This window comes from Theobroma cacao, chromosome 10 (assembly GCF_000208745.1).
Source record: "Theobroma cacao cultivar B97-61/B2 chromosome 10, Criollo_cocoa_genome_V2, whole genome shotgun sequence".
NCBI lineage: Eukaryota > Viridiplantae > Streptophyta > Magnoliopsida > Malvales > Malvaceae > Theobroma > Theobroma cacao.
In genome coordinates this window covers 16,200,119-16,226,376 of record NC_030859.1, presented here as the reverse complement: position 1 = coordinate 16,226,376, position 26,258 = coordinate 16,200,119, and the positions used below count along the sequence as shown (strand labels likewise).

At 32.9% G+C, this 26,258-nt stretch overlaps 2 protein-coding genes across 3 annotated transcripts; both read left to right on the top strand.

Moving 5' to 3' along the window:
• Positions 5,643–9,249, top strand: LOC18586947 (serine/arginine repetitive matrix protein 2). Of its 2 annotated transcripts, none has more exons than XM_018129318.1 (5): positions 5,643–5,922; positions 6,032–6,097; positions 6,196–6,591; positions 6,701–8,398; positions 9,111–9,249. In XM_018129318.1, exons 3-4 carry the CDS (start codon positions 6,230–6,232, stop codon positions 8,376–8,378), a joined length of 2,040 nt encoding a protein of 679 aa, XP_017984807.1. In that variant the 5' UTR covers positions 5,643–5,922; positions 6,032–6,097; positions 6,196–6,229; the 3' UTR covers positions 8,379–8,398; positions 9,111–9,249. The 2 variants fall into 2 exon arrangements, with proteins under 2 accessions (XP_017984807.1, XP_017984806.1); XM_018129317.1 differs by lacking the exon at positions 9,111–9,249 and adding an exon at positions 8,764–9,002 and having other exon boundaries at positions 5,656–5,922.
• LOC18587067 (receptor like protein 30) lies at positions 17,240–20,257 on the top strand. Its single transcript, XM_018128854.1, has one exon. The coding sequence runs from the start codon at positions 17,240–17,242 to the stop codon at positions 20,255–20,257; it is 3,018 nt and encodes a 1,005-aa protein (XP_017984343.1).

Genomic DNA, 26,258 nt, shown 5'->3' with positions numbered 1-26,258 from the left:
ACAATTATAAGATCACTATGCATCAAAGCCATATTCTTAAATTATTTCTGGTCATTGAATTACCAAGATAGGGCATTGACAATGCTTAAAGACTAGTACATGTAGGTGCTTGTTAAAAAAAAAGTTCATTGAACATGACCCACTATGAGAACTTCATTTAGTATGTCACTCAAATGTCTATGGAATATGTTCTCATGTGATAGTCATGCAACTAGTCCTCGAACTTAAGACACTAAGTCATCTTGTATGGGGAATGACATACTTTGATTTTATCTTTATGGGTGTGGAGGCGACCAGATGCCTAAACAAGGTATTTTTGGGCATGCCATGAAGCATACGAAGGTGGATGAGTGGTCAAAAAAGGATTCATCACCCCAAGTGATATGAGGGGATGTATCTTACTTGTTCTCAATTCTAGATTAACTTGTATAAAATATTTGACCAAAGCATGATGAATTTGAGGAAAACTAGTTTCCTAAATTCTTAAGGTTAGTCATAAATTATGAGAACTAATATGGAATGTTATAAGTAGACATTGAGTAATGCTTTATGACATATCTGAGATATTTGATGAAAAGATTGTATTGCACTGAGAAGCTTATCACTGAAGGACTTTGTCAAATTCTTTAATTGACTTATTAATATTTTGGTGGTCATGATGTATTGCTAGATGTCACTCATGATCTATAAATATAAATTAATTATTTGATTAATTTTATATTATGATTTATATTTATCACCAACATATTAGAAGCCTAATAGGTCATATACAATAGTTAACATAGATGAGATTAATTAAGGAAAACCAATTAAGTTGGACTTAATTAGAAAGGACCAAAATAAAGTGGAAATTAATTAAGTCAATAGGGACTTAATTGAAAAAGGATACAAATGTTGTATCTAGGATTGAAAGTTACTTGGCTATATAAATATATTATTATAGCCAACTAATATAAAGTTAACCCTAATAGTTTTTCTTAGCCACTTTTCTGTTAGCCGAAAAGAAAAAAAAAAAAACCTTTCCACAGTGTGTCGCCTATTTCTAGGGAAAAAGAAAAAAGGGGTTTTTCTTTCTTTTGTCAGTAAGATTTCAGTTATTGATTTGCTTTGGACCCTTTTGTTTTTCTAAAGTGATTACTTGCTAGCACAGATATAATCTGTCACTATGTGGATCACCATTAGAGGTTAAACAATCGGGTAGCTAAAAGTTTAACAAAACCCATAGAGGTGATTAAGTAGATTTTGACTATCAAAACAAGTTGTTTTGGAACTTCTTAAGCTTTTGATCACGATATCTAGAGCAAGGTATAAATTTTTGAAACTCATGTGTGTTGACAATTCTTTCTGATAATCGCATGAAAAACATTAAACATTAATCCTACAGGGTTCGGCAATTTGTTTGCTTATCATTCTTAGTTTTTGCTGTGTTTTATTATTTAATTCTTGTTCTTGAGCATGAGGCCGAAACCCAACACATACAAAAGGGGAAAAGGTGGCACATTAGCCAAGCTTAACTTTGTAATATTCTTAGTCCCATATAAGGACTAGAGTCAATATATATAAGGGTAATGGATGGTGCATTTGCCAATCTCATCCTTGTTGTTAGTTAAAATTCTACCTACGCAAGTATACGTATCGAATAGATAGTATATTTACAAGTAGAATATCGATCCCTCAGAGATTTGTCCTAAAAATTTATTAAATGCTAGAATTAAAATAATTTAATTTTATTCAAACAATCAAAATTTAATAAGTAATTAAGCTAAAACTACTCATATAAACTAATTAACACTAATAATGAAAGCTAAAAGATAATTCAATAAAGATCAAATTTGAGAAAGCCTAGGATTACAATATCCCTTTCATTTAATCTAAATCCTACCTCTCTCTCTTTACTTATTCTAATAAGTTGAATTGTTAACCTAGAGTTCTCAATTATTTATAATGCTTTCCCTAGATTCTTATAAAAATATTACTTTAACCAAAACACTATATTCCTATATAAACTGAAATTAAAATAAACTTGTTAAATTTAAGATCTAATATTGGCTACATACAACATATAGGTGTATTCCTATCCTATACATAAATCAATTTATTCATTCAATTAAATAAATATGATCATATGCTATTCAAATTTTAGTCTACACTAAACTACCTTTCCCAAGTTTGTTTAGGTTTCTAGATTAATTTAATTGGTGATCGGGCAATTAAAAACATTAAGAACAAATTGAAATAAACAATTCTATCCCATTAAAATAAACTAGAGAGAGATTGAAAACTTAAACTACATGTGAATTCAATTGCAATCCTAGAAAAAGATATTTAACTACTAATAACTATAAAATTAAATAAAAACATATGAAGTTTAGCGATCAAGAGTAACAAGAATAATAAAAACTAAGGAAGAAGAAAGTAAACAAATTTTTACAGCCTTAATCTTCAATCTTCAGCCTCAACCTCTAACTTCTTGAATCTCTCTTAGGATTTTCTCCTTACAGCTACCTTATCCACAAGCTATCTATTTATACTTGAAAATTAAACCTAATTCTACATAAACTAAACTACTTTAGCCTAATGACTCTTAATTTGGGCTTAAAATAAGTGTAGAGCCCAATAAAAACTTAATCAGCCTGTAGCTGATTCTTTTTCGCATTATTTTTTCAAATTTTCCATCTCGATGTTGCGGCACACCCCCCTAAACCACGTCGCTCCAATGGCTTCATGCCTTTGCTGGCTGACTACTACACTCTGTCAATTTTAACTACGATTTTCTCCATTTTTAAAGTAGAACTGGGCAAAATAATCTTCATAACAGTTGTAGGTCTGTCTCTTAGCTTTTCAATGGTCTAAGAATAGCCTTAGTTGGACATCTAAAGTGAGAGTTATAATCAAAATACTGCAACATGTGCGAATAGGGCTTGAACTCTTTAAACACCTTTCTTTACCAAATTAAGTCTTATTCACCTAGAGTCCTACAAAAATATAAAAACTAGTAAATAATAACCAAACTTAGGAAATAAACATAAAATTAGCATAAAATAAAATAACTTAATAAAAATAAACTAATTAGAAAAATAACTAAAATTAACGAAATCTTAATCTAAAGTCAAGAATTTAGTTAACTTTTACGAACAATTTGAGATCAACATAATTCTACAAAATAGAATTATCACATCTCCAAACTTAAGATTTTGCTAGTCCTCGAGTAAAAGAAAAGAAAACAACAAAATTTAATGAAAAGACTTTTCAAGAGATAAAAATTCACCATGATTTCCTAATTTTTCCTAAAAAACTATCCCACAATTTCAACTTAAGGTAATATACAAATAATCTTCAATTTCATGCATCAATTCAAATGAAAGCTCACTTTAGAATAGACTTTCCTATGTGTGTGAATAATCTCTTACAAAAAATATCATGCAACTCAAATTGGTTTATACCTAGTCTAAGCATAGATTAATACTAAGATCAAAGACTATATCCTAATAAAGACTGTTGAAGTTTCCACTATTGAATAAACACGAAATTTGTGTCCCCCATTTAGATAGATTTGATCATTTTATTTACTCCACAAGAATCACTTGCTAAGATAGAATATACAAAATTTATATCCTTTTACATCTATTATAAAATTTGTTTTTCCGAACTAATATGGATAGAATTTTTTTTCTTTTTATTTATTTATTAGTCAAGAATCAAAACTTAGATTGACTTTTTTCTATAAAATTTATAAAATTTATATTTATTTAAATTTATAAAGTAGAGGTCTGAGTGAAGAAGAAAAGGATTTAGTATATAATTTTTTTTTGTAAAATTATAATATCTATATCTATTTATATAAAGTTTAGTATTGTAAATTTTATACAAAGTGTAAGTTATTATCCTTGACTAATAAACAAAATTATCACAATCATACAAGAATTTAGAGGATTTCTCTTTTGTATATAAAGAATTTAATATGTTCATTTTGGGAAGAATTAACTCCTAGGTAAAAAGGAAAAAAAATACTCGGATGGTTAATGACGTCGTAGTATTGGTGCGAGTTTCTTTCGAAACTATCAACTTGTTTTTAGATAGGGTAATTTGCAAAAATCCATTTCTTGTTTATTATTTATTCTTGTATTATCTTATATTTTTAATACATTCAAAACATTATCATCATTTTTTAATAACTTATTATTTTATTATTATCTTTATCATCATTTATATTTTATCATTCATAATTTAATCATTTTATTATTTATTATCTGAATTATTCATTATTTATTTTTATCATTTTTGCTTCCTTTTTATTTTTTAGAAGGAAATAAAAATAGTACATTTGTATCAAAATGAAATTCCCAAGACATCACTTAATGATGAAATTCCCACGACATCACTTAATGAAATTGAAGCACTGACCTTAAGAGGATATTTAAAAACGTATCATACCAACAAGATATAGAAAAGTTATATTCATAAGAAAATCTATTAAACGATTAGATTCGAGATACATATGAATGATACTGACTTGTCATTCTTTCTTTAAGAGATTTTTAATAGCCAAAATCAAATCTGAATTAACATTTAGTTCATCTTTTTCTATTTGAATCACTTAATGCAACGGTTTTGTTGACCATAACCAAGATCACCTTACAACATCTCTCATCCCATATCATCGACAAACCCTAATAAACACACCCATAATTCGGCTCGATATGCAAAATAGGTTATGAGTTTGACCAAGAAATCGCATTTCCAATTTCTAAAGTGATTATGAATGACCCTTCTTGTAGTGAATTGATGAAATGAAGTTCAATGAGCTCCATTAGTGTTAAGTAGCAATCAATTCTTTATTATTATAATTCTAAATAATGATTAATTTAATTAATTAATTAATTATTTGATATTAAATTTTATAACCATGTGAACTCTTTTGTGTGATCCTAATTTATCTCTCACTTTAAGAAATTACTTTGGAACTATGTCTTTACACATTCCAAGCAATTTCCTATAATTGAGATTAATTCTAATTAATCATAATTAATTATCTTATTTGGTGTAAAATACATTAATAAAAAACATAAAGAAAATAAAATGGGCTTAAAAATATAAAAAAAAAGGTCCAAAGGCTCACTCCAATGGGCTTGGTAGTTGCCCAACAGACCTTAAACTTTCTCATATGGTAAGGATGAGCAAAATTAGATTGAACTAATGATCTAATGAAATTAAATGTAATTTGGATAAAATAGTTCAATCTAATTAATCAATTGAGTCTATTGGTTCAAAAAATTTGATTTAATTAATTTATTTGATTAGTTCTTTGTTTTAAAATTATTGAAACAAATCAACCAAACAATCAAACTAATATTTATATATATATTATATAATATTATATATACTATTTTTAAATTTATATAAAATATATTTTTTATTATTAATTTTTATTTTATGTTTATAAATAAAAAATGAAGTTTATACATTTAATATTATAATTTATAAAAAATTAAAATTTTAATCTTTTTACTTCAAAATCAAATAAATCGAATTAATATAATGTGTAATATATTTTAATTAATTTTTTAAAAATATTTAATTTATTTAATCTTTTAAGCATGACGTATCGAATAGTCCAATTGCTCAAGCTTGTTCTCTTCTCCTTTGGTCATTCTTTCTACTAGACGGTGTCGTTTGGTACCGCCCTCTTTCTATTTATCAACCCCTCTTCCTTATCTCCAAAATCTCCAAACAAACCGCCCCTCCCCCATCGTCTCTATCAGCCGGCGGACTTGCTACACCGTCCACTCACCTGTCACCTCACCTTCCCTCTTGAACCGAACAAAAGCAAGCCCTAAAAGATCCTATAACCTGAAAACCAAGAACTCCCCAAAGAAAGCTCGAAGTTGAGCCTCATCGGCTGTGAACTCTCCTTCTGTTTTTGTATATTTCTTTTGCTTCGGTTTTTTTTTTTTTTTTGTGTTTGGCTGATTGTGATTTGGGTTGCCTAGTTTTCTAGTGTTTTTGATTTTGTGTCTTTTTTTTTTCGCAGGAATTTCTCTACCTTCGATTTGGAAGGCGGTTGTGCAAAAGAGACACGATTCGTACGTAAATCTAAGTGAGTTTCTGTTTCTTTTCTCCTTCTGTTTTTTTTTTTCATTTTTCTGTTTTTAAGTTCGTTTGGAGTATCCATCCTAATCATAAAAGCAATTGCAGAAATAGAGGAGTTAGGGTTTTGAAAAATTCCTAAATGTACAACGGAATCGGACTGACCACCCCTCGGGGTTCGGGCACCAACGGCTATATCCAGAGCAACAAGTTCTTTGTAAAGCCGAAGACGAATCGGGTAACCGACGCTACCAGGCCTTTCGAGGCTGGTCAAGGCACCGCTGGCCTCACCACCAAGAAGCCCAATAAGGATATCCTCGAGCACGACCGCAAACGTCAGATTGAGCTCAAGCTTGTGATTTTAGAAGATAAACTCACTGAGCAAGGCTACACTGAGTCCGAGATCGCTGATAAGCTCATCGAGGCTAGGAAGGCTCTTGAAGCTCAGCAAGAGAAAGATGAGGAAGAAGGAGAAGTTATACCTACCCCTACTCATCAGAAAAAGTAAATCATCATCTTAATTTGTTTTTGGTATTTTTAGATTATTAATTAATTATTTATGGATTAATATTTATTTATTTATTAATTCTTTTTTTTTTTTGTGATGGGTCAGGGTTTCGGATACACAAACTCACCAAGTTGCTGCGAGGAAGGAGAAGCAGATGGAGACCTTGAGAGCTGCTCTCGGGATTGGGATTGAACTTTCTGAATCTGCTGCTCCTCCTTTGATGAATAGTGATAAGCGTGAGCATGCCTTTCTAGATAGAGAGCGTCCCATTGCTACTGCAGTGGATGTGGATGACATTAAGGTGAAGACAGACAAGAAAAAGGGCCAAACAATTGGAGATGAAATTGACAAGTCAAAACACTGGAAAAAGAAAAAGGAGAAGGGGTCTAGGCATCATGACACTGATGCTGAAACAGATAGTAGTATAGAGTATTTGAAGAAGGCTGCTCGCAAGAAGAGTCGTAAGGGTTATGAAAGTGAAAATGACTCTGATGACTTTGCCACTGGCAGGAAGAAAAAATCGGCTAAGAAGCATGATAGACGCAGACCCCATGATAGTGATGGTAATAGTGATGATTCTGATTCTGATTCAGATAGGAAAGATGATGAAACTGGCAAAAGAAATGTTGACAAGCACAAAACATCTCGTAGGAGACATGACTCTAGTGAGGTTGACTCTGATACTAATGGTGGGAAAGAAAAGAAGAGAGGTGAAGTTCAAAGACAAAAGATTGAGTTGAGTGGTAGCCACAGGAGAAGAAGGGACAAAAACATGGATAGTGAATCTGATTCTGATTCTAACGGAACAAGAGATCGTAAAAAAGTAACCGTTAAGAAAGGTCGTTATAACTACGATACAGAAGAGGAGAGTGATTCTGATACTGCAGGTGATGGAAAAGTAGAAAAAAGTAGGGTAAGAGGTAGAAGACATGATTCTGATGATGATGAAGATTCTAGCTCCTCTTATGATAGGAAAATTGGCAAGGTTACAGCACCAAAACAAAGAGTTGGTAGGAGGAGATCAGTCTCTCTGACAGATGATAGTGATTCAAGTTCTAGTGATAAGGACTCTGACAGTAGTGATCAAAAACATAATATAATTGGCAAGAAGAATGTTGACAGAGACAGAAGAGGTCATGGGGTTAATGCAGACAATCGTGGTAGAGGTAGTCAAGAAGATAAGGAGTTTGCATCTGGTGCAGCCAAGAATTATGAGAGGAGGGAAAGGACTATTAATCGGGATGATAGCTTGCGAAAATTAGAGAATAGTAGGGAAATGATGAAGGGTAAGAGGAAGCTTGATGACAAATACACTGATGAGCAACCAGAATCAAAGTCAAGAAGTCGAAACTTAGGAAAAGAGGTGGAGTATGAAAGATATGACCCAAAGGTTGATTCTAGGTTAGTTAGGTCTGGAGGAGAGTTTGATGGTGACAATCGTAAACAGGATGACAGAATTCAAAGTAAGATCAGTGAATCACATCATGGAAGTAGGAGGAATGATTGGGATTATGAAGACTGGAGAGGTGGTGGAAGGCAGAGCAAGGATGAAGAAGAACCTCGAGGGAGAAAACATGCAAGAGATGAGATGGACCATAAATATAGAAGTCACGGAAGGGATGAGGAGCAGCAGCATGGAAGCCGCAGGCAGAGAAAAGGGGAGGAAGATGAACGAGGAAATAAAGGTCGTGTGAGAGATAGACAGTTGGATCATTCTGTGAAGGTGGCATATGATGATGCTCGGTCTAGTGAGAGAAAATCACGGAGAGATGACCGGAGGTGATGGTAGTCAGGGAATAATTGGTGAGTAATATGATTCCTTATATTTTGTTATCTATTACTTTTGAATTGCAACTGCAATGAAGACCTTGGGCAAGTTTGGTCACATTTTTAGATCAAATTGCTCTGTTTCTAAAACATATTCGCATAGACAGTTGACTCAAGTATGGCATAGTTTACTTTTGTGCCAATCCATATTTTTTATTTTTATGCTTATTCGTTGGTTGCTTCATTCATGAAGAAAACAAGGGATTTTCAATTCAGACATGTTGGGTGTAAAAACCTTAATTTTTATGTCGATTCTTTGTTTTTGCCTGGCTGATTATATATATATTGAGAGCTGACTTTGTTTTAACTTTTTTGCCTTTTCTTTTGCTTGCTTTGTGAAGGTTGAAAGTATGAATTGCAACTACTTCGAAGGCTTTATGGAGGCAGGGGAGGCCTTTTTCTGAAAGTGATGGAAATGGAATGATATTTGGTGTTGTTATTTTTTTTCTTTTTTTTAACCTAATTTCCTTTTGTCGGTTTACTTGGTTGTTTTGTACAAGAACAAGAGAATTTATCATATGCTGAGTGATGGATTGTTCTGTATATTTGGGGAAGTATTGTTGTTTTGGATGTTATGCTAGTCGCATGTCCCATATTGTCTTGTTTAATATTAGTTATTGTTAACTGCTATGTAATTAAGTAAGGAGTGAGATGTATTCTCACCATGCCCTCAGTTTTGTTTTTCCAGGAGGATAGAAACGTGAAGGGCTTGAAAATTTGGTATCATAGTTGATCCATCCTATGGACAAGAAGTGTAACAGACTATCTGTCAAAACCTCATGATCACTTTTGAGAATATTTGGGAGCTAAAACAATTCTGTCATGAACTTGGGTATGGTAGTCAATGTATTTTAATAATTCTGTCATGAACTTGGGTATAGTAGTCAATGTATTTTAATTTTATTTAAATATTAAATACAAATTATTTTCTATTTCCTGGATTATATAATTAATCAAAATGATTTGTCTTTATAAATAATTTATATTATATATATGTATATATAAAAGGAAGCTACTAGTGGCTTCTACACTTGACCACATGAAGGTTTTTGGAAAGGGTTGTGAAGCAAGGTTTCCGATAGGATTCTTAAGTGGAAGTTGTAATGGATTTGGTGGGTGGATCACATCCTGAGGAGTATAAGGCGCGTCGCGTGCAATGTACAGATTTGTCTCTAGTATATTTAGCGTGCGTGTGCATGTGTAAAGAATTATAATTTAATTGTTTTTAACTTTAATTACTAATTAACAAGAGAATTTATTTGATAAATAAAAAGAAGTTTAATTATATTGGATTGCTTTCGTTAGAGAATAATTCATTTCTTGTATAACAATAAAATGAATTTTATTTTACTTATTTTCCTTATATACTGTGAGATCCTGTCAAGCTCGATTAAAAGATGGTATTGTACCGCGTGGTACAATTAAGTTAAATCGAGTATTGAACTGGTTCAAATAGAAATTTTAAGAGGAATTTGAAAATTTTGAAACCCACAAAATGGCTTAGAATAGTGATTGAGAGTTTAAGGTCCAATTTGGAGTCTATCAGGAAAATTGTCTGATTAGGGATAAAACGGCTATTTTATCATTTGATGATAAAATGAAGATTTCTAACCAAGATTTGATCACATTTGACCAAGAATAATTATATGAAATATAATTATGATTATTGGAGTATAAAATGATGTTTAGTAGTGAAAAATTGTGATTCTTGGTATTTTTTGAGTATAAGGGCAAAATGGTAATTTTGTCACTAGAGGACTAAACGAAAATTTTTATAAAACAATTTTTGCCCATTTGGTTAATATTGATCAATATTAGTGTGATTTGAGGTTGAAAAGTAAAAATAATGTGCTTCCGGTACATTTCGGAGTATAGGGGTAAAATCGTAATTTTTTCGTTTCAGGGGCAAATCGGTAAATTTTTTGCCCCAGCACTTGTCAAGACCAAGGGATTTTAATTGTGGTAGGATTGGATAAATACCAGAATATTTGTGGTGGAAAATTAAGAAGAAAAAGTCAAAAAGTTAAAAATTGGGCCAATAAGCATGTGACACATGGCATGCTTGATTATTTTATTATTTTCTATAGAAATCAGCCCATTAAATCCCCAATTCCCTCACCATATTCGGCCTAGGCATCCAGCAACAAGAAAAAAGGAAGAACAAAAGGAAAAACAAGAAAACCTAGGTGGAAATTCAAAGAAAAAGTGAAGAAATCAAGGAAACAAGCTAGGTAAGTTAAAATTTCTTTAATTCTCCTTGATACCTAGCTTACCCATGCTTTTGTTCTTGATTTCCATGGTTGAATATTGAGTTATCATGATGAATTCAATTCTGAAAAATGGGTATGGAAGAGGAATTGTTGTTGGAATAATTTGATTTTAGACTATGTTAGTGTTTAGGGATAGTTAAGCATGGTTATGAACAAAAACACAAAAGAAATATTCAATTTCTCTAGGGTTCCTTGTTGGTCGAACCATGAGGGCTGAATATCAATGGGGGATTGTTTTTATTTCAAGGAAAATAGCTTGGAAAATGATGAATTAAGGTGAAACGGTTATGTAGAAAAAAATTTCGGTGCTAGTGCACCAAATGACCGAATTTTTCTATAAGGAACTGTGAGGGTTCTAATGCTGAATTTGGCTTTATTTAAATGGTATGTGGTAAATTAAGGTATTAGAGGAGAAATGGATTAATTTGGAGGTGATTTGGACACAATCGCCAATTAATCGGTGATCAGTCGAATTTAATCGATACCGCGATTAAGCGGTAATCGGACGTATTTTTGCATTTACATATCAAGCATTAGTAATTTAAATTAGTTTATATCAATTTAGGGACAATATAGTAAATTCCTCGACTTTGTTATTTGTCAAGGTAGTGAGACATCCGGAAAAGAGAAAGGAATTGCGCTTGAGGGCTATTAGTCCGAGTGCACCCGGAATCTGGATTTTCGATATCGGTGAGTGGACTTGCATTTCAAACTTGTTTTGGGGAATATGAAAGATTCTATCCAACTTGTCTTAGAAAATGTACCTTGGGAACAAGCTTTTGTTAAATGGTTTGATGTTGTGATATGTGATTGCTATGGATTCATGCATTATTGCAATATGATGATATATATATATGTTGTGCATGATGAATGATATTATGTATAATGACTATAACCGTGTGTGTGCACGATGTGGGGGGATGCACATGCCGGTGATGATGGTGGCGTGAGAGATGGATGATGATAGTGCCCGTGTGCACGATGTGGGGGGATGTACACGATGGCACTGATTGTGCACGATGTGTGGGGATGCACACGATGATGCCGGCTATGTGCACGATGTAGGGGGATGTACATGAGCCAAGTGTGATTATGATGATATTGATGTTTGTCTATCAAATTATGCATATCTAGACTTATAAAATGAAAGCTCATGAATGTGATATATGGTTGACATATATGTGAAATTTGATACATTGCACTTTGAGAATTTTTATGAGTTTTATGTTGATTTTGTTGGTTTAGTAGGATGGCCTTCTTGTTGAGTGAAGGGAAACTTTTCTCTTGTTGCTCTGTTTCGCTGCAGCGAGAAACTCTCGGGTTTGAGGGCCTTCACTAGAACTGGTTCTTGCTACAGCGAGAAACTTTTTGTCTATTTTGCTAACTTGTGAGTTTTTGCTATATTTCCCATTTCTTTGGTACCATAGTTGAGCATGGATTTTTGTAAAGTGATTTACTCATGTGAGGTTTACATGAGGGGTTTAAAAGAGCTAAAACAATTGCATGGTTTTGAGAAAATGAATGCATCATGATTTCGATAAACATTCCTTATGGTATGATTGTTCCCTTCTTGTTCACTCACTGAGTATTGTACTCACGTTTTATAAAAATTCATGTTTTCAGATCAGGTGACTGTTGGACCCTAGATCTAGGAGTCCCCGTAGTGCATCTCCTAGGTATGTGTCTGGCATTCGATAGTAATCCCTTTTATTGTAAATGTCTCCGCTGGAAGTCATGGGTCATTTTGTATTGTGAATACAATCTAACAATGTGAATATGTGTATGCAATGTAAATTGTTAAATACATGACTGGTATAGTTCATGTATGTTATTATCGATAATGTCATTGTGTTTTGGCTATATTCACACCCGAGAAAAGGTGTGTGTGTATGCATGATATGATAAATTTGTTAAGCAAAGGTAAATGGATAGGCTTGCTTGGGCTTAGTGAGCTATGCTCATTGAGCTCATGCGTCGGTTATGGCCTGGGAAATTGGGTCGTGACATATACACCAAATGAAAATAATATTTCGTTTTTTTAGTTTTAACGCTGCCACGGCTAGATCTGGCAATTCGTGTTTTCGTATCGTAAACGTGTCAAACAAGATGAGACACGAAACACGTTAAGGCTAAACATGAACACGATACGTTTAATATTCGTGTCTTAAATTTAAAACAGGTACACATATACGTTTAATAAACGTGTAACATGACACAACACGATTAACACGTTTATTAAACGTGTCAATATATGACACGGTACGATTAATAACAAGTTTAACATGATTAAATAAAAATATTTACAATTAAATATAATTTTATTATTTAAATTTAAAATCTATAATTATAAAAATAATTATAACAAAACAAAAATAATAATAACATCAAATATAATAAAATTTAATATAAATAATATATGTAAAATTCATTATCGTATAATATGATAAAATACATCATTAACATCTAACTTTCAAATACTGATAATATAAAAATCATTCATAATTTTCAATCGTAATAATTACATTATTACATTTATAAAATTAAAAAAAAATTATTAAAATAATTATTTAAAATTATTTATATAAGGTTAAAATAATCTTAACTATTAATTTTTAATAGGTTAATAAACGTATCATATATATACGTTTAAACACGATAACACGATTAAGTAAACATGTTTTGAACATGTTTGTTGTGTCTGACACGTTAAGATACGAAAATTTTCGTGTCTTAATGTGTCTGACACGATTAGACACGAAACATATTAAGACTAAACCCAAAACCTGTTTAATTCGTGTTTTCTCGTGTCGTGTTAACGTGTCGTGTTTAAAATTGCCAGGTCTATTCCTATCTAATCATGAATTTTCATGTCTTAAACGTGTCAAACATGAATAACATGTTAATTAATCATGTTATCGTGTTTAAATATATATACTTAACACGTTTATCAACTCATTAAAAATTAATTGTCAAATACTATTTTAGCCTTACTTAAATAATTTTAAATAGTTGTTTAATTATTCATGGTTGATGATGTAGTTAATGATCTATATTTAATTATAGATGAAAATTATGGATCATTTTAGATATTATTAGTATTTTAACATTAGATGTTAATGATAGATTTTATTAGTATGAATATGATAAATTGATAGTGAATTTTATGTATGTTATTTATGTTAAATTTTATTATATTTGATGTCATTAATATTTTATTTTGTTATAATTGTTTTTATAATTATTGATTTTAAATTTAAATAATAAAACTATATTTAATTGTAAATATTTTTATTTAATCATGTTATTAATCGAGTCATGTTGTACATTGATACGTTTAATAAATATGTTAATTATGTTATGTTACATTGTTATTAAACGTATTCGTGTGCGTATTTCAGATGCTAATATGAATAACTATTTGTATCTTGTTTATGTTTAATCTTGTTGTGTTTCGTGTATAATCGTATCTAATAAGATTAAGATACAAAAACACGAATTGTCAAATCTAGTAAATGATGTACATAATTAATCTTACTCTTAATTCCAAATTTAATGAAGAATCTCGTATGAATCAATTTGACCAAAGAAATCTCCTCATCGGCCTCCAAGGTGTCTGTGATGTAGCCAATCTTAGCAATAATCGATTTTCTTGGTTAATCAGAAAGAAAAGTAGAAGACTGTATTTGAGAACTTCTTGCAAGAGGAAAAACACCTTAAATGAGAGAAAGAACCATTGTTTCTTGTAAAATTCCAATCGTTATACAACTTGAAACGACTTAAGGGATAAATCCCTTCATGCTCGACTATACTTAATTTTCAAGGGGATCAATCCCTTAGGATAATCAATCCTTTCATGCTTGCAAGCAATTCAAGAGGTTTCGGTTTGACAGACAGAAGACACTTCTTGATTATCAGTTTCTTGTTCAATTTTTCAAATTCTTGCACTAGATTAACATGGCCCAAGCTCATTTAGAGTCAGTCAGTTGTAAATTGTATAATCCATTCCCTCAATTGCCTAATCATATCTCAAAATACACTATCATGAAGAATTAACTAGCTAGCAATGGGACTTTGAAATCTTGCATAGGACAACTCTTAGGTTGAGTTCCTTAGGCCACGATAGTGAAGTTTTACCATTGAAACTAATTGAATAAAAACTTAGACTTCAATCAAAATTAACAATTGAATAAAAAATTTTTATTTTAATGAATTTTTAAGAATAATTTCATGAACTTTATCTAAAAAATTACATTTCAATGTATCCTATCTTCGGAAATCCAAAAGATAGCACTTGAAACTCAAATGGAATTGGCGACCAAAATCCCAAAATTATTCCAAATGACTTGTAAAGCCCAATTTTACAATCAATGGACTTACAATGAATGGCTTTCTAACCCAAAGCCAAACCAACCAAATCATGATCCATCCTCAACAGTCAAGGCAGCAGTAGTACTGATCCGGCCACTTTCATTGGCAAGTTGCTTTGAGTTTGTTTATCATCAAACTAGACACATGAATTACTTCTTTGGGCTTACTTTTAAGTGATGCTCTTTTAAATTCTAGGTGTCCAACATGGCATACACTGTCTAGTTCTGCAAAAACTTTCTCTATATTCACTTCTTTTTCACCTTCAAGAGAGATATCTTCAACCTCTTAAAGCTTAAACTAATGCACATTATTACAAAAAACAATTTAGGTCTTCCTTCTCCTCCTCGTCCGTTTGTGGTGATAAACCATGAAAGTTTTAGGTGTAACCCTAATAGAGTAGTCACGGACTTTACGTTTCAAATCGTTTAAACACCTTTTGGATGTACTCTTTTTTTAAGTAAATATATATTTATGAATTTTATTCAGTTATATAACTGCCACATTTATTGGACAATGGCCAACCACACAAACCAAAGTGTCCTCTATACGAATTATCTTATACAATAATCAACTTAAAATTTATACCCAAGATTTTAGACTATTGGATGGTATTTCCCTTTCCTTTTTTCACCTTTAGAATATGCAACATGATTTTTTTTTTTGCAATTTATCTTATTTCATAAATAAAGTTTTAATTTTTCTTAGAGGTTTATATATGATTACCATTGCACCGGTGGAGTTAAGGTTCAATTTTTAATTTTCTTTTATTATTTTACATATGAAATTTGATATATACATATATATATATATAATATGATTATATTTATAATTCCTTTTTAACTACATCTTATGTAAAATTTTGAATTCATCAATGATACTATTGTTTTTTCTTTTAAGTAGATAAATAAAGTTTCCTCACATGTTAAGAAATTTCAAGTCATTTAAGTAACTTTAATGAAAACATTTTTGTCGTAAAAGAAAAAGTTTATGCCTCAAGTTGGAATGGACTCCACCAACGTGCACTCACCGAAACATATTAGAACTCTACACCAACAGTAATTTGCAGTATTGACTAGGTTAGTAAAAAACAGGAGAAAGCAAGAAGACACGAACGTTAGAACTAGCTTGTTTGCTTGCACTGTCAAAAAAGCAAATAGGCTACAGGGACACGCACGGTTTTGTATTACGGAGACACGCCCTATATATATATAAAATTTGCAGTATTGACTGGGGTAGTTAAAATAGGAGAAAAGCAAGTAGACCTGAATGCTAGAACTAGCTTCTTTGAACCGTCAATTAAGCAAATAGGGTACGGGGACACGGTTTTGCAGCATGGGGACATGCAGTATTGACTAGGTTAGTAAAAAAGCAAGAAGGCCTAATTGATAGAACTAGCTTGTTTGCACTGCCAATAATGCAAGTAGGGCACGGGGACACGCCTGCAAACACACACACACACACACATATATATATATATATATATTGTTATTTTTTACAATTTTAGAGTTTGACAGATCAAACATGAAATGCCAATAACCTTCAAAATGTCACCTTGAAAATCATTATTTGAGAGGTTAATGCCGGTTAACAAGATGAAAATTTCACCAATCCAGTCTCTAGTCCTTTTATGGCAATTCTGAAACCCTGCACCCTTGTTTATCATAACCTTTAAATTTAAAAAATAAAAACCATTAAGAAGTTATGCATTATTTCCTGTTTTCAGTAAAATTATTGCTAATCATTATGTTGTATCGAACCAAATTATGATGCTACTTTAGCAATGGGGCACAAAGGCGTTATGACATTCATCAATTTTATAATGACAGTGCGAAGAAGGTTGTTATATTCAAAAGCTGAAGACCTTTTATAAAATGATAAAGTTTCAACGTGAGACTCATGGACCATTGAGCAACCAGTTTCAGGAACCGCGCAGGTTCCTGGAGCTTGCCTTGAGGAATCTTTGATAAAGTTGATGCAGCGGAAACAGATAGCCAAAATGAATACAGGCTAGAATAGACTTCACCGTTTAAGTCTTCAATGTTGACCACAAAAGACTTCAAAAGTTTCTTTTCTACGTTCTGGTGTGCTTGAAAGACGCTGTGTTTATCTGTTATCAATTGTCTACAAATGGTTCAGTCAGTGCCGATGAGTTGAGGGCATAAAGGATTGAGATATCATTATGGGATCACCTTTGTATCTCTCCATTTCAATCAGCTTGCTTAATTTACTCTTACTGTTTTTTCTTGTTTCTTCGGTACGGCCACTGTGCCACCCTGATGAACGCTCAGCATTGTTGCAGTTCAAGGAAAGCTTTGTCATCAATAACTCTGCCTCAAGTAGTCCTGATGCCCATGCGAAAACTGAATCGTGGAAACTTGAGAGGGAAAGTGGTGACTGCTGCTCGTGGGATGGGGTGGAGTGCGACAACGGCACTGGTCATGTAACCGGCCTCAACCTTGGAAGTAGTTATCTTAATGGTTCAATCGATTCTAGCAGCAGCCTCTTCCACCTTGTTCACCTTCAAAGGCTTAATCTCGCAGACAATGTCTTCAAAAATTCTAAAGTTCCTTCTGAGGTTAGGAATCTCTCAAGACTGACATCTCTGAACCTCTCTTACTCCGAGTTCTCTGGTCAAATACCGTCAGAGATCTTAGAGCTGTCAGAGTTACAGCTCCTTGATCTGTCAGGGAACTCATTGAAGCTTCGGAATACAGGCTTGAGCTCTCTGCTTGATAAGTTAACTAAACTTCAAGGACTTTATCTTACTGATGTCAGAATTTCTTCTTCGGTACCTAATATCTTAGCAAAATTTTCTTCATTGAAAGCTTTAATTTTATCAAATTGTGACTTGCGTGGTGAGTTTCCCACAGGAATATTTGAGTTACCCGCTCTTCAGTTTCTCAGCCTGCAGTCCAATCCGAAGCTTACTGGATATTTACGTAATATTCAGAGCAATCACCCTCTTTTGGAATTAAGCCTTGCAAACACAAATTTCTTTGGACAGCTGCCAGAATCATCTGGAAACTTCAAGTCCTTGGAACTTTTGGACATTTACAACTGCCATTTTTCAGGGAAGTTACCGTGTTCACTGGGTAACCTTACTGAACTCAGTTATCTTGATCTGTCTCTTAACAACTTTTCGGGACCTATTCCTCCTTCACTTGGAAATCTGAAACAGCTCATGACTTTGGATTTCTCTGATAACAATTTTTCTGGGGAAATCCCTTCTTTCATAGCCAATCTTACCCAACTTGTTTATTTGTCTCTTGCCACCAACAATTTCGACCGTGGAACCTTGTCTTGGCTTGGTACGCAAATCAATCTAACTTGCTTGGACCTATCAAACACCGGTTTATCTGGTAAGATCCCATCTGCTCTCAAAAATTTGACCCAAATTACTACTTTATATCTCTGGTCCAATAGATTAGAGGGTCAGATTCCACCTTGGATAGGAAACCTAACCAAGCTCACTGAGATCAAATTCCAGAAAAATATTCTGAGTGGTCCGATTCCAGAATCAATCTTCAAGCTTGAGAATCTTGAACTTCTTCATCTACATGTTAATCAACTAAATGGAATTCTTAAGTTGGACTCATTTCTTGAGCTTAAAAATCTCACCAGACTCCGACTTTCAAGGAACAACTTGTCACTGCTCAACACTGTCGGTATCAATGCCACTGCTCCAAAGATCCAGGTTTTAGGATTAGCTTTTTGCAACTTATCTGAATTCCCAGATTTTCTGCGTAGTCAAGATGAATTGGAAGTCTTGCAACTTGCTGGCAACAACATTCATGGCCAAATACCAAAATGGTTTTTGCGCGTGGGAAAAGAAACTCTCTGGCACTTAAATTTGAGCTTTAATTTTCTGACACGATTTGAGGAGCTTCCTGTTCTTCTTCCATGGACTAGCTTAGAGCTTTTCGACCTTAAATCTAGCATGTTCCGAGGACCACTGCCTCACCCACCACCTTCCATCGTCTATTATGATTTCTCAAATAACTCACTGTCTGGAGAAATCCCACCGATTCTGTGCAATCTTTCTTTTCTTGTGGCCTTGGATTTGTCTGATAACAACTTGACTGGGATACTCCCGCGATGTTTAGTCAACCTAAGTGACTCTCTAGAAGTACTCAACCTTCGAAATAATCACTTTGCTGGTGCTATTCCTTCAACATATACGAAGAGCTGTGGGTTAAGGATGATGGACTTGAGCCAAAATCAATTAAAAGGGAGAATACCGAGGTCACTAGCCCATTGTACCAAGCTAGAATTTCTAAATCTCGGAAACAATCTGATAAATGATACCTTCCCTTCTTGGCTGGGTACTCTTCCAAAACTTAAGGTTCTCATCTTGAGAGCGAATGCATTGCATGGTGTGATAGTGAAACCTCAAGCCAAATCGGAATTCTCCAAGTTGCAAGTAATTGACCTTTCAGATAATAGTTTAAGGGGTAAGTTGCCATCTGAGTACTTAAACATTTGGGTTGCCATGGAACTTGCTAATACAAACAGCTTATCCCCATACATGAATGCAAATACAAGCTTCCAAACTAGAGGATATGAGTGGTCTAATTATTATAATTATGTAGTTACATTGGCTAACAAAGACAGAGACTTAAGATATGAGAAAGTTCCAGATTCCATCTCAGCTACTGATTTGTCAAGCAACCAGTTCCAAGGTGAAATCCCTGAAGTCATTGGCAATCTGAAGCTAATTCGTATGCTTAACCTTTCAAATAACAATATCACTGGTCATATTCCATCATCATTGGGGGAAATTACGAATCTTGAATCTTTGGACCTCTCTCGAAATAAGCTATCGGGACAAATCCCTCAGCAACTAGCCAACATTAACTTCCTTGAAGTCTTCAAAGTCTCTTATAACAATCTTGAAGGGCCTATACCTAGAGGAGCACAGTTCGAAACCTTTAAAAATGATTCGTACGAGGGAAATTCAAGATTGTGTGGATACCCTTTGTCAAAAAATTGTGGAAATCCTGAAGTCTTGCAGCCACCACCTCCTTTGATCTCCAAAGAAGATGAAGAAATTGAGAGTTCTTTCAAGTTTGGTTGGAAGATAGTTTTGACAGGATTTGGTGTTGGGCTAATAATTGGACTGTCTCATGGATACAACTTCACCACAAGGAAACATGAGTGGTTCATTACGGTCGTCAGAAAGTGGCAAAGGTATGTGTAACAATTGGAATGTGACCTTGCGTTTTGTTTGGATAAGGTTTCCTGGAATTACTGGGTCCTGTAATATATATATATATATATATATATTTATGTTTGTGTGTGTGCTTAGAATTTGCTGTTTTATTTTGCTCTTTTTGAATTAGAGAGTAGCATTAGGCTGTAGAAAACTTGATTTATGTATGATTATGCATTGATACAAGTAAACTTCCATGTGTTTTGGCCTTTATCTTGTAGCAGCTGGAAGAAATATGTTTTCTGTTGCTGATTAACCTTTATCAGATGTAGCTAAAATAAGCATGACTTCTTTTGTTCCTCTTTGAACACTTTAATGGGGCAAAAAGTTGATTTGTAAGAGATTACAATGGTATTATACTATCTTTTTATTACAATTAATTGAACCCTCATGTAAATATTTACGCCCAATTAAGCTGTTATGTGGACTGAAATATCTTAACATATTCATAATGATTTATGTTAATCGGTGCATAATTAATTGTTTAAAAATGATTTTGTACCAACATTCTTGTGGTTGCTGTATCTTGATATTTTTAGAGCAACTTATGTTAGTTTGTTGCATAATTAGTTTCAGAAAAAAGATTTTTAAACAATAAGTTTAGTCTTTTCCACATCTCAACATATTTGTGATTTCCTAAAATAATCAACAACTTTTTTCTATATGAAATTAATTGTTATGTGTGAAAAGCATACATTTACTATAGCATATTGAACGACCATCGAAGCAAGTAAACTAAATTCGATCATACTCAAACGGTTAATCGATTACGGGCTATAATGGATTGAACCTAGCCCAAGCTAAAAACGAAAGAGATAGCCTTGGACGAAGGTTTAATGGACTGGACTAGACCAAGGCCTTGGCTTTAATAGACGCAGGACCTAGTTTAGTCAGCTCATTGTAACAAGTTACAATAACACAATGACATAGTGTCATAAGAGTACAACTTAACTACATTATGTTTTCAAGAAGTCTTTTGAGGGTTAAAAGTGAATTAAAATACTTTGGTTTTCGCTTTGTGCTGCGAATTACCTGCCTACGATTCACCCTGTTTCCAACGTCGATCCTTGTCATTGAATTAATTAAAAAATAGTAAATTTAACAACATTGCAAAGTCAAATGAAATAACAAAGTGTCCATTAATTTAACAATATTGCAATGTTTGCATCATTTACACATCCCCCGTTGATACACATTTGCAAAAAAATAAAATTACAATTCACCTTCTCCAAACTTGGAAAAATGGGGGAGATGAGCTTGGCAGATGAAAGGCGACGACTCCAAGCGACATGACAGATGACCTCTATGACAGCAACAAAAAAAGGAAATGGCTATATGGGGGAGCTTTAGCCGAGGATGTAAGTTTCCATATATATATATATACATATAATCAATGTTTCGATTAGTGTCAATGAAAAAGTTTTCTCATCGACAATCAAGTCAATCCCTCAAAACATAGTGACAATAAATCGATAAGTTAATTGACACCGATCAATCGAGTCATTGTGGTCGAAACCGATCGATGCTAATCATGGCAATATATGAGAAAATATTATTTAGCTTAATTACATTTGCTTCATGTGCTTCCTATCCCAATTTTCATCATTTGAAGGAGCTCTACATCCTCTTTCTACAATATATCATATCTCTACACCCTATACCCACATGTACACTTTCATTCTTTTCTTCCATTCTCAAAACTCCAAAATCATCATTTCTTGATGCTTCGTAGATAGAATGTCCTTCTTTGAACATACATCTTTGAGCCATTGGATCACTCTAATATTTTTAGACTTACGAAATAGAGTGCATACTATTGTACCACTTGTTACCTCCAATGATTAAAAAAACCAATTAAGAGAAAGGTGAATTGAATTTACCAAAATTTGAAGCAAACTTTAATGTTAATAAAATTCTTGTGAGACATCAATAAAGATAGCAATAAATTAAAAGAGTTGAGAAGAGATATCAAATTCAAGAGGTTCAGCCCTCACCTACATCCTCTTCACTAGCTTCCCTTGTCACTATATCTTCAATTTTACATATATTTTTTTCAGAGTTTGGGTATAAACTTTATAATATCCACTCATGATTAAGGGAATTTTTGAACCAAGTCTCACAAATTCTTTTAAAGTTTTCCCTCCCCTTAACTTCAAAAAAGTGAAATAATCCAACAATGTTTTACAAACTAAAAATGTCTCGGGACTGACTATTTGTCAAATGAATACAATTAGAACTTTGAAGATAATGAAAAAGACTTGGCTATAATTAATTTGAAAGTTTTCACCTTAAACACTTAATGCTCTTAATTTGCTTGAAAAAAAGAACTTAGGAGACGTTGGATTGTGCATTAAATGAGAGAAAGAGCCATTGTTTCTTGCAAAATTCCAATCGTTATACAACTTGAAACAACTTAAGGGATCGATTCTCTACTCTACTTAATATCACTTTTGCTTTCAAGGGGATCAATCCCTTAAAAGAGATGAGCAATCCTTTTATGCTTGCCAGCATTCCAAGAAGCTTTAGTTTGACAAAGGATCAATCATATCAAGAGGGCAGCAGCACCTTCTTCAATTTTACAATTAGATGAGTGGACTTTTAAAAATAGATTTCATTTATATTTTAAGTCCAAGAACAAATATTTGCAATAAGAAAAACATTGTATTTTCTTTTTTAGCTCGATAAGTGATTTTAAAGATTAGGTTTAGTTTGACATAAAATATAAATGTCTTGGTAAGATTTATATAAAATAAAACTTGTCAGAATGATTAAGCAAGAAAATTAATATAATATTTTGTCATTTCAAGATTAAAATCAATTAAAATTAACTGTTGCCTTCGATTATATAATCCAAAATTATATATCTAGAAAACACAAAAAATTCCATAACAAACCTAGCTCATGAATAGGGCTGTCAAGCCAACATGGCCCAAGGCCCCAAAACAAATGGACATGCATGACCCATTTAGGGTCAGTTGTAAATTGTATAATCCCTTCCCTCAATTGCCTAATCATATCTCAAAAAACACTATCACGAAGAATTACCTAGCTAGTAAGATTCACAAATGAAGGGATCAACATAATGGGACATTGAAATCTTTCATAGGACAAGACTTAGGTGAGTTCCTCAGGCCAGGATAGTGAAGTTTTACTATTGAAAATAATTGAATGAAAACTTTCTAATTATTTATTTATTTTTATCTGATCCACCAACTATCGAATTTGATTTCCAATTTACAAATTTTAGTTAATCATTTTTTTAGAATTATTTCATGAACTTTTCCTAAAAAAATACATTTCAATGTATCCCATCTTCCAAAATCCAAAAGATAGCACTTGAAACTCAAATGAAATTGACCAAAATCCCAAAATTATTCCAAATGACTTGTGAAGCCCAATTTTACAGTCAATGAACTAACAATGAGGGGCTTTTCTAACCCAAAGCTAAACCAACCGAATCATGATCTATCCTCAACAGTCAAGGCAGCAATAGTACTGATCCACCACTTTCTTTGTCAAGTTGCTTTGAGTTTGTTTATCACCAAACTAGACCCATGGATTACTTCTTTGGGCTTACTTATTAATGATGCTCTTTTAATTTCTAGGTCTCCAACATGGCATACACAATCTAGTTGTGCAAAAACTTCCTCCATATTCACATCTTTTTCGCCTTCAAGAAAGATACCTTCAACCTCTAAAAGCTTAAACTAATGCATATATTACAAAAACCAACTTAGGCCTTTCCTCTTCCTTGTCCCTTCTTTGTGGTGATAAATCAATTGAAAGTTTTAAATATAATTCTAGTAGAGTAGTCACAAACTAAACATCTTTACATCTCAAAACATTCTAATTTCTTTTAAACGTATTTTTTTGTGACAAACATAATTTAGACGCATGTCTATCTCTCTTTCCTTTTCGACCTCGTTGCTTTGATCATCATCTAAATAAAATTGAGACATATGGTGCGTGATTAATCATGTAGTTAGGTTCACCAAAACCAAACTAAAATTAGTGCATGCTTGCTAATCTAGCCAACACTTTTTAAAGTTACGAAAAAGATCATCTGTAAGTAAGGCTCTTTCCATGTTTTTTGTTTCCATAAGAAATTTCCATCTCGTAATCAACCAAGATAAAAGGCAGTAGATCACAGTCAACTGTTCTCTCTCACTACAGATCAAACAAAGGAAAAATAACACCTTAACCAGTGCCTATAAATACTCTCAATTGAACCTTCCAACATGCGGCCTCACCATCTTTCTGCATGGAATATGGATTGCCATGTAAATATGGTAACATTTTGATTTTGCTTTTGATTATCCAATGGAGTAAGAAGAAGAACTGCGTGCACGTATTGATTGCTATGTATGATGAAGTTGCCATTAGGAACTCTCATTGATAAGGCAATTCCATTTATTAGTGAAATTTGTCAAACCCTCAAGCCTTGGAAGCCTGTTATATTCTTATGTGGCTTCATTGTTTAACCAACTATGATAAAGTTTTTTTTACTTGAATCCTAAGGGTTTTATACCAAGTGAAAAGGTATATATGTGTATCCCACTTGACAAATGAATTGGAATAGGTTCATGGGTTTAGGATTTTAAACAATTGAATAAGGAGAAATTAGTATTATAAGGCATCATTAAGGACCATTGATTTTCTTTATATCTTAATATAAAAATTTAAAGCTCGATTTAAGTTTAATTATGAAGTATCATTAGCTTTGAAATTAACATTTGACGTTGCATATTGAAAGTAATATTAATTAAATTTTATAAACCTTTTTGGTTGGACATGTAAACTATCCCTTGAGTCCTCATCAATCAATTGAACTTTTCAAGTTGATCCATGATTTGTCAATAGTGCATAATGTTCAGTACAAGCTTTTTAAAGACAAAGGATGTCATTCTCGCTGCATAATTGATTTGTCAATCAATAATGCATAATTATCATTCTCACTACAGTGAGAAACTATCGGGTTGGGAGGCTGGCTGCAGTCTTGTAACTCGCTGCAGCTAGAATACATTCTCGCTGCAGTGAGATGTCTATAGGTGGTCTCGCTGCAGCGAGAAACATTCTGTCATGCATGCTACTTTGTTTGGTTTCTACCTTATTTTTCACTTCTTTAATATCATAATTGATCATGGACTTCCAACATCAAGGAATTAATTAATTAAGTTTGAAATGAGGAGCTTTAGTGAGAAACCCTTGGCCAGCTAATGATTTGAGCCTAAATTTCACTATAGCGAATGCCTTTCCGCTGTAGCGAGGATTAGTCATTTCACTTAACTTGCTTGAATGCTACTCAAGTTTTCACTCTTCAAATTCTTTGTTGTGTATGAATCTTTCATTATCAAGTGATTAACCAATTAAGGGTTTAATGAGGGGTTTTAATAAGAACTAAACTAAATTGCATTGTTTTTGAAAATAAGTGCATCATGATTTCTTTAAACTTTTCTTATCGTTTGCTTGTTCCCTTCCTTTTTTTCACTCATTGGGTTTATACTCATTATTTTCAACTTCATATTTTCAGATCAGAAAGCAGTCGGTAACTAGGTCGATGTGTCCTTATAGATTTGTCTCCTTAGTAGGTTTTTCGGCATTCAATAGTTGTACTGTCGCTTGGGTCTCTCCGTTGAAAGTCAAGTATCCCTTTGTTGTGTATAGACAAACTCGATGTAAATTATTAAGATATATGTTTTAGACAATATATATATATATATATATATTGATTGGTAATGCCACTATGAGTTGGCAATGGTTAGCATTATTTTGAATTGAAATTATGAAATGTGACTTTAGTAACTTTTGATGGAATGATGAACAGGTCATATAAATAGGCTTGCTTGGGCTTAGTGGGCTATGCCTATTCGGCCCATGCGCCGGTCATAGCTCAAAATTTGGGTTGTGACACAAAATAGGAATGAAACTACATTCTTATCATTGGATAGGTAAATTAAACGAAACTAGCATGATTAAATCTAGTTCAAAT